The 8,077-nt window shown below is 53.3% G+C and overlaps 2 protein-coding genes across 6 annotated transcripts; one reads left to right on the top strand and one right to left on the bottom strand.

Annotated features, from left to right (window-relative positions):
• The first annotated feature begins 104 nt into the window (after nt 1–104).
• On the top strand, nt 105–2,716 carry Gps2 (G protein pathway suppressor 2). Of its 3 annotated transcripts, none has more exons than XM_052195182.1 (11): nt 105–196; nt 394–556; nt 842–951; nt 1,025–1,137; nt 1,241–1,320; nt 1,400–1,482; nt 1,784–1,937; nt 2,014–2,103; nt 2,177–2,256; nt 2,336–2,431; nt 2,552–2,716. In XM_052195182.1, the coding sequence occupies exons 2-11, from the start codon at nt 463–465 to the stop codon at nt 2,633–2,635; spliced, it is 984 nt and encodes a 327-aa protein (XP_052051142.1). In that variant the 5' UTR covers nt 105–196; nt 394–462; the 3' UTR covers nt 2,636–2,716. The 3 variants fall into 3 exon arrangements, with proteins under 3 accessions (XP_052051142.1, XP_052051144.1, XP_052051143.1); XM_052195184.1 differs by having other exon boundaries at nt 2,323–2,431; XM_052195183.1 differs by having other exon boundaries at nt 125–192.
• Nucleotides 2,717–2,821: 105 nt separating this feature from the next.
• Nucleotides 2,822–7,487, bottom strand: Eif5a (eukaryotic translation initiation factor 5A). 3 transcript variants are annotated; one of them, XM_052195187.1, is made up of 7 exons: nt 7,277–7,487; nt 6,453–6,546; nt 5,260–5,445; nt 4,011–4,115; nt 3,700–3,831; nt 3,535–3,608; nt 2,822–3,435 (listed from the first exon to the last, which is right to left on the bottom strand). In XM_052195187.1, exons 3-6 carry the CDS (start codon nt 5,422–5,424, stop codon nt 3,546–3,548), a joined length of 465 nt encoding a protein of 154 aa, XP_052051147.1. In that variant the 5' UTR covers nt 5,425–5,445; nt 6,453–6,546; nt 7,277–7,487; the 3' UTR covers nt 2,822–3,435; nt 3,535–3,545. The 3 variants fall into 3 exon arrangements, with proteins under 3 accessions (XP_052051147.1, XP_052051145.1, XP_052051148.1); XM_052195185.1 differs by lacking the exon at nt 6,453–6,546 and having other exon boundaries at nt 7,277–7,484; XM_052195188.1 differs by lacking the exons at nt 6,453–6,546; nt 7,277–7,487 and adding an exon at nt 6,915–7,031.
• Nucleotides 7,488–8,077: the final 590 nt, after the last annotated feature.

The raw sequence follows: 8,077 nt of genomic DNA, 5'->3' as shown, positions 1-8,077 counted from the left end.
TCTTCCCAAGCCTCTCTGTAAACCCACATGGAATTTGGACGTCCCGGCTCCCGTCTCTGAGTGCTTCCGCTTTTCCTGTCGTCCAACCCGCTGGGCCATTTGCCGTCATGACTCCGGAAGGATTTCTCCTGACCGCCGGATGTGACGTAGGGACCAAGGCGCGCCGGAGGCCACGGAGAAAGCGCCGACAAGGCGGGTAGGGGGGTTGGCGCCAGGGCTACGAGGGAGGGGCCGGGGCGCGGAGCCTAAGACCCCCGCACGCGCGCCGGCGCTGAGGCTGAGACCCGGGAGGGACGCTGGTGCCCGGGACACGTGATCGAAGTGGCGAGCGGGCGGCGGACGGGCTTCCGCCTCGGCGGGTCGCAGTCCCTCTGAGCTCCCACTTCCCTGCAGGCCCCGCCTGAGGTCTGGCAGTCAGTGACAGAGTCGGGTGCCCACTGCCCAAGAGTCACCAACAGCATCATGCCCGCACTCCTGGAACGCCCCAAGCTTTCCAACGCCATGGCCAGGGCTCTGCACCGGCACATCATGATGGAGCGGGAGCGCAAACGGCAGGGTGAGCCTGGGCCAGAGCGGGAGGACAGACACTCGGCCCAGGGTGGCTCTGCTACCCACGAACTTGCCCCCATCCACGGGCCCAGCTGTGCGCCTGCTGGCGAGGCTAAGAGGGAGGCAGCGGCGCCTTCGGGGTGTGAGTGAAGAGGCCCAGTCTAAGTTCCAGAACCCTGGGCTGGGAAGGACCTTGGAGAGCACCTAATGAAGCCAAGTTCTCCCTGTGGCTGTGATGGAGTAACTGGTCCTATTTACACCGCCTTGCCACTTCCCCGTTCTGATTCTTCAGAGGAGGAAGAGGTGGACAAGATGATGGAACAGAAGATGAAAGAAGAGCAGGAGAGAAGAAAGAAAAAGGAAATGGAAGAGAGAATGTCACTGGAAGAGACCAAGGAACAAGTAAGTAGCTTCTCATCACTTCTATTTCTAGCTTCTTTCTTTTCCATGCTTTATCTGCTCATCCCTCTTCCAGATTCTGAAGCTACAGGAGAAGCTTTCAGCTCTACAGGAGGAGAAGCACCAGCTTTTCTTGCAGCTCAAGAAAGTTTTGCATGAGGAAGAAAAACGGAGGCGAAAGGAACAGAGGTGTGATGAGATGGCTAAAAGTAGAACTGTGCAGTGGCACAGGTGACAAAAGAATCTAGTTGCAAAAGGGACACCTAACTGACCTGTCTTCCTTCCACTCCAGTGATTTAACCACTCTGACATCAGCTGCATACCAGCAGAGTCTGACTGTTCATACAGGGACTCACCTCCTCAGCATGCAAGGTGAGAACTAAAAGTGCCTAACAGGGGGCTTTCCTGGGGATCGGTGACCATTTCAGCAGTGAAACCTCTCCCTTCTTAGGGAGTCCTGGAGGACACAACCGCCCAGGCACTCTCATGGCAGCTGACAGAGCCAAGCAGATGTTTGGACCACAAGTGCTCACGGTGAGGAAGTTTCTTTGGATTCTTAGAAAGTTCCTTCTCTTCAGACTGTTTAAGTCACTAGACAAGAATTGTCTTGAAATCTGCTCCTACCTCTATGTCTCCTTCTATGTATTAGAATTACCAAGCTCATCTTACTTTCTCCCATTCTTCTGGTACCCCAGTCATTACAGTACAAACATAGGATGTGGTGTAGGAGCTGAGCATAAAGCCATATATATATATGTATGTATGTATAAATATATATACATATATAATGTATAGAGGCTTTTTTTCTAAGCAGTGAGTTTTCATTTCTCCTTAGACCCGGCACTACGTGGGATCAGCAGCTGCTTTTGCAGGAACCCCAGAACATGGCCAATTCCAAGGCAGTCCAGGGGGTGCCTATGGGACTGCTCAGCCCCCACCTCATTATGGGCCAACACAACCAGCCTACAGTCCTAGCCAGCAGCTCAGAGGTGAGTGCTGGTTCTCCTCAGACTAGGGGGAATAGAAGAGCAGCATTAAGACTTAACGGAATATCTCCTTTCTCAGCCCCGTCAGCATTTCCTGCGGTGCAGTACCTGTCTCAGCCACAGCCACAACCCTATGCAGTGCATGGCCACTTTCAGCCCACTCAGACAGGTGATAACCCCCTGGGCTAGCCCTAGCTTCAGGAGTTCTATTGCCATCTGCTCATTCCATTCTTCTCCCTTAGGGTTTCTCCAGCCCGGCAGTGCCCTCTCTTTGCAAAAGCAGATGGAACATGCCAACCAGCAAACTAGCTTCTCTGACTCAGTGAGTATGGAGCCTTGGGAGGTCACGGTGCTAAGATGAGGGGATCCCCAGTATGCCTAAGGTCAGCTTTGTCCTCTAGTCTTCTCTGCGACCCATGCACCCCCAAGCTCTGCATCCAGCCCCTGGACTCCTGGCTAACCCCCAGCTCCCTGTACAGATACAAGCAGCAGGGAAGGTAAGGCCAGTAATTAAACCTACATATACCTCAGGGAAAGACTAACAACCCCACTCCCTTCCAGAGTGTTGAGTCAAAAAAATATCTTCCCACTGATAAAATACTCTTATCATTTACCAGTCAGGCTTTGCCACCACCAGCCAACCTGGTCCTCGACTCCCTTTCATCCAACACAGCCAGAACCCAAGATTCTATCACAAGTAACCACAAGATAACTCCAACCCACCCTCCATCCCTCGGGGTGGGGTCTTATGTGCCCCAAACCAATAAAATGTATAAAATGTACCCACCATCACGCCCGAGTGCTGTTTGTTTGCTTCCCAAAGTCTCAGCATTTCTAGATTCTAAGGAGCATCTTTCAGTCAACAAATAAACAACTGAGTTGGGGGCTTCATATTAAACTTGTAGTTTTATTCAGGTTTGATTTTTAACAAATGTGTCAGGGAGAGAGCCCACAGGAAAGGGTATAGCCCGTGGGGGCAAGGCCTTCCCAAATGCCTGAGGAGGGATCGTGTCCCCTCCCCCACACCTCTTCTCACCACCCCTAAAGGGGTCTGGGAAGAGACACAGGCAGGGAAGGGGGCTGGTCCCCAGTCTGTACAGTGGTGCTTGGGGGTGAAGGACTATGTAGAACAGGGGACCAGATCAGGGATGAGTGGGATAAAGGGCACAAGACCATTTGCCAGAATCCAGCTTTCTGATTCCAAATTGAATTAAAAAGAAAAAAAGGAGAGGGGAACCTAAACCACAAGCAGTACCCAACTCCCTTTCCCCATCAGGGTTTGAGAGAAGAGGCAGGTGGCTTCACCAAGGCTCCCTCATTCCAGGCCAAGGGAGCAAGGTGAAGGGCAGGGTCTCCCCGACAGTTTGAAGGGGTGAGGAAAACCAAAATAAAACGTCAAATAAATTGAATAGGAGTCCAGCCAAGGGCCCAGCCACAGCAGAACCTGGCTGGGGGAGGGGCCTCTGCAGGCTCATGGATCACTGCTGCCACCACCGCCACCCTGGGTGAGAGAAAGAAATCAAGTTAAGATAGGACATTAACTTCAACAGAAATTGTGCAGATAACAGTGAGTGTGGGGACAGTGAGGCTGCTCACTCACCTGGAAGCCAGTTATTTTGCCATGGCCTTGATTGCAACAGCTGCCTCCTCTGTCATGGCAGACAGCACTGTGATCTGGAAAAGAAAAAGGACAGTCCAGAGATGTCTTAACTCAAGGACTTTAAAGAGCAATGCAGCATACATAAAACACAAGGGGGCATCATACCAGGATCTCTTCTCCACAGTCATACTTCTGCTCAATCTCCTTGCCAAGGTCTCCCTCAGGCAGACGAAGATCCTCTCGCACCTCCCCACTGTCCTGGAGCAGGGATAGGTACCCATCCTGGATACCAATCAGCTGGAGGATGTTAAAAGCGGGTACAGATAGGTTAAGTATAAAGGATGGAAGGACCAACTACAGTGACAGCAAATTCCTTCACTGCACATCCTTTACCAGCTCCCTCTTTCTCCACAAGGTGCAAGTCAACACACCCTACCCTTCATAAGTCACTAACCATCTTCATCCTAAAAACATACCTGGAAATCATTCCTTTTGATGTTGGGGACATCCATATTGTGAGTCGACGGGCAGATATCTTCATATTTCTTCCCAGTAAAAATGTCAATACCAACCAGATGGACCTGTGTACATATCATACAGAGAAACCCAGCAAATCAATTTTTGACACGAGACAAATGCCCGTTTTAATGCCTGAGAAGTGAGCACACGATGTTACGGGGTAAAGATTAAGGAATTAGAAATGAACCAAGTGAGAAAGACATACTAAAACCTTATAAGTCCTGGAGTTGAGAGACTACTACCTGAGGGGGGGAAAAAATCAGTCCCCCCCCCCAAGACTGACAAGAACTAATTAGCACTCAGTTGATAACAATGCCTGCCCAGCATGCATGCTGTGTCTGATGCCTACTAACACAAAACCAAACCAATCATGACACGTGCCTGCAATCCCAGCACTAGAAAGGTAGAGGTAGAAGGAAGTTCAAGTTCAAGGGTGTGCTGGAGTACACAAGACCCTGTTTATTGTACTGGGGTAGTTATCCAGGGAAAAGGTTCTTAGACAAAGGTGGGCTAAGAAGTGTTAGAGGTTAAGAAAATGAAGCAAAGGAATGTAAAAGATCTGAAGACAATGACCCAGGAGGAAGCGCAGAATGACTGTGCAGTCAGTATGCAAGGAAACCAGGAGAACAAGCCTTATTATAAAGTAGTTATATTTAATGCCAAGCCAACAAAAGATAGGAAATAAACCACAAAAATTTCAACTAGTCAGGCTGAACTTCTGAGGAAGACAGGGAAAGCCTAAGCAAAGAGAATGCCAAATCTTAAAGACAAAGAATAGAGGGCAACCAGCGGCAAGTAGAGCACAGAAGACACATCACAATGCTAGAAAAAGCCAGAACTTGGAGCAGCAGCAGTGATGTGAGAATTGAGACTGGAGCACCCCCCACCCCCAATGCTGCTTTGGGAGACAGCAGAGACTGGAGAAATCCTGGACAAGGAGCCCAAGGAATAAAAAGGACAAGAGTAAGAAACCAAATATACAAACCCAAAGAAAACTAGCACAAGGAGGGAGGAAAAAAAATAAAAAACCAGAATGTGACAGGTACCCTATGGAAGACACTGTGAGCAGCTTAGTTTTGAATTGGAGCAAAAGCTGGGTGCAGAACAAAAGGACAACAGCATAAGGGGCTAAGACTCCACCACCAGCTCCCTGCTGTCCTAGGGTGAGGGAGCTGCAGGGAGGCAAGATGGAGAGGTGGCTCTGACCTTGGCATGGCCGTGCTTGCCAGTCTTCGAAGTAGACATCTCGACGATCTTACACGGCCGGCCTTTGAGCACCACAAAACCATTCTTACGTAATGCTGAGCACTGCATTGGGAAGGTGGCTGAGGCCCCTGCATCTCCTGTCTCGAAGTCCAAATCATCTGCCATTTTAAGAGGCTTCGATTCCAACTAAAGCCAAGAAGAGAACTAGGGTCAGTAACGATGGAGGTTAACAAGACCGCTAAGCTATCCCATTCCTCCCTAAAACACTGTGCCACTTCCCCCTTTATTCCATTACCCACCTAAATAAAGTTGGATTTCCTGCTTTGAAACTGGAGTCAAACATACTGAAGAGCTGGTGTATTGGGGGGAAAACAGCTGGGGATCCCCCGGGCCCCCACAATGAAATCTAAAGTTGTGGCTAGGGAAAGTCTCCTGGGAGTTGGGATGCCAAATCCCAGAGATGAGGAAAGGGCTACTTCCCGGGAGTGGGTAGGACTCAGGTGTTACTCGCCACTGAAACCAACCACCCCCTCTTCCCCACACACTGCCAGGACTATAATTAGGTGAGCAGCTATGAGCCAGCTGAAGGGCGGGGCTAATGAAGGGGTGGAGACGGAGGGCAAGGCCCCACCCAGCTGTTACACCCCACCACCATGTCCACACACAAGCCAGTCATTGGTACAGGAAACCACAAGGCCTCTTTGGGGGATTCCCGCCTCCAACATGCACTTGCAGATGCAGTCAAGGGAGAGAAAGTAGTTTCCTAAATGATCCCACTGCCAAACATTTTGATCTCAGTTCCCGAAGGGAACTCAGCCTTTTGTCGATGGCCCTCCCACATTTCCCAGGATGCACCAGTCCTGTCGGCTTTTCAGGCCCAGCCTGTACAGTCAGTGGAAAGTGGGGGAGTGAGGAGTGGTGAATGACAATAAAATGAAAGCAAAAGATTCATAGTAGTAATAGAAATCGTACTAGGCTGGAAGAGTTAAGGACTCTAAAACACAGTAACTCCCAAACAAAACAACAGGGAAGGCACTACTGGCAAGGTGAAGATCGAAGATCACCGCAGGGGGAACTACAAGCTCACTACTTTCAGGCGCTGTCGGCATGGGCCGAAAAGGAGTTGGGCTTCAATCCAATCGCCCTCAGTTCCCCACTTTTCCCGGTTTCCCCAGCAAAGTAGTACCACTTACATCTGGCTGGACGTCTCACTTCACATGAAGGCTGAGGGATGAGCTCCAGAGGCCCATGAGGCTGGGGAGCACTAACATATGCCTGCAACGGGCCCTGCGGGATGATTGAGACCCAAGGGTAGGGTCTCTCCCGCACACCAAAATCCAAGGCTCCGTAGAAACCCAAAAAAGACCAGACCTCCTTGCGCTGGGGGTTGCCGGCTCGCGCCCACCATGTGGTCGCCCGGGGCTTCCGGTGGCCCGGGCCAGGGGGGAGGGGTCCCTGTGCTGCCATGCGGCCCCGGTCAATGTTCGGCCGCATGGCCTCAGACCCCGAGGGCAGCCTCCAATGGGGAACACTTCCGGTGCTTCGGCCGCCCCTGCCCCAAAGCTGCGCCAGGCCAGGGCCATGCCGACTCCCCTCCCCCCGCCGGCCGCCAACCCCCTCCACATGCCCTCTCACCGAACAGCCCCCTCCCCCACCTCACGTGGCCGCACAGCGCCGGTCCTCAACGACACAGGAGCCTTTGCCCTGTCTGGGCCGATCTGGCCCCCGGCCCTCGCCCCGGCGTGGCCGCCTGGCGGCCTCTCCCGCGTGGCGGCCTCGCGGCTCGCCGTCCCCCGCCCTGCGTCGCTCCAACGTCACCCGGCCGGCCCCAACCGTCACCCCTCGCGCCAACCGGGCCCTGCGCCCGCCTCTCCACACCTCGCGCCGCTCCCTCTCCGAACCCGTGCGGCGATAGCCGCCGCTCCCTTCTGCCCCCCTCCCCGACCCCCGCGTAGTTCCGTCTCTCGTTCGTGGCCCAAACCGAGGTTACGCGCAGGCGCGCCCTGCCCGCTCTCACCTCGCGCGAACGTACTGACTTGACCTAGACCGCTCGCCGCGAGCCCAACTGCTGCCTCCGAACCCGCTACTGTGCTGCCGCCGCCGCCGCCGCCGCCTCTAGCGCCGCCGCCGCTGCTGCACACGGGTCTTAGTACGCAGGCGCCGACTCCCCACTGACCAACCAAGCAGCCCTATGACAGCCGCGCAAGCGTGCTAGGTAATTCCACCACCTTCCACCCCCGCACTGCGCAAGCGCATGGACCCTCCCCGATCTCCACCCTCTCTCCCACCTACCCATCCAATGACGCATACACGTGACCCCGCCCCTTTCCAGTCCGTAGCGCTTCCAACCAGTCGGCAATGCGCAGGCGCACCGGGTTTTTTTTTTTTTTTTAAATCTCTTCAACCTCTTCTTCCCTCCCCTTGATCGACAGCTCTCGCTACAGGGCAACCCTTGCGGCTGCGCAATACAGAACCCTGCACTCCACACCCTCCGAAGGAAACGCCTGGGTCTCAACGCATGCGTGTTAGGAATCCTAAACGCCCCTTCCACCTCAGACGTCGTCCCTACGCTGGGTGTTGAAAAGACCACGCCACTGTGCCACTTGGGGAGTCAAGAGCGCATGCGTCGAGGGGGCGCCACACCTCGGCTTTAACTGGAATTGAACAACTCAACAAGCACGTTTCAGAGAACCTGCCTAGTTAGGTGTGTTACTGTTCTCCGAATCGCAGGCTCAGCTCTGCATGTGCCCAAGAGACTGCTTTCCATGGGAGACTCTCCTCCCACGCTCGTGGGAGATTACTCTCATCTCGGCTTCGC

Source organism: Apodemus sylvaticus, chromosome 10 (assembly GCF_947179515.1).
Source record: "Apodemus sylvaticus chromosome 10, mApoSyl1.1, whole genome shotgun sequence".
Classification (NCBI taxonomy): domain Eukaryota; kingdom Metazoa; phylum Chordata; class Mammalia; order Rodentia; family Muridae; genus Apodemus; species Apodemus sylvaticus.
Note: the sequence above shows the minus strand (reverse complement) of the source record. Positions and strands in the feature narration are given on the sequence as shown.

Coding starts and splice junctions, on each gene's coding strand:
- Gps2 (XM_052195182.1), top strand. CDS start 463: ATGCCCGCACTCCTGGAACGCCCCAAGCTTTCCAACGCCATGGCCAGG. Junction 557..841: donor GCGGGAGCGCAAACGGCAGG/GTGAGCCTGGGC, acceptor CTGATTCTTCAG/AGGAGGAAGAGGTGGACAAG. Junction 2,432..2,551: donor AGATACAAGCAGCAGGGAAG/GTAAGGCCAGTA, acceptor ATCATTTACCAG/TCAGGCTTTGCCACCACCAG.
- Eif5a (XM_052195187.1), bottom strand. CDS start 5,424: ATGGCAGATGATTTGGACTTCGAGACAGGAGATGCAGGGGCCTCAGCC. Junction 4,116..5,259: donor GCAAGCACGGCCATGCCAAG/GTCAGAGCCACC, acceptor ATATGTACACAG/GTCCATCTGGTTGGTATTGA. Junction 3,832..4,010: donor TCAAAAGGAATGATTTCCAG/GTATGTTTTTAG, acceptor AACATCCTCCAG/CTGATTGGTATCCAGGATGG.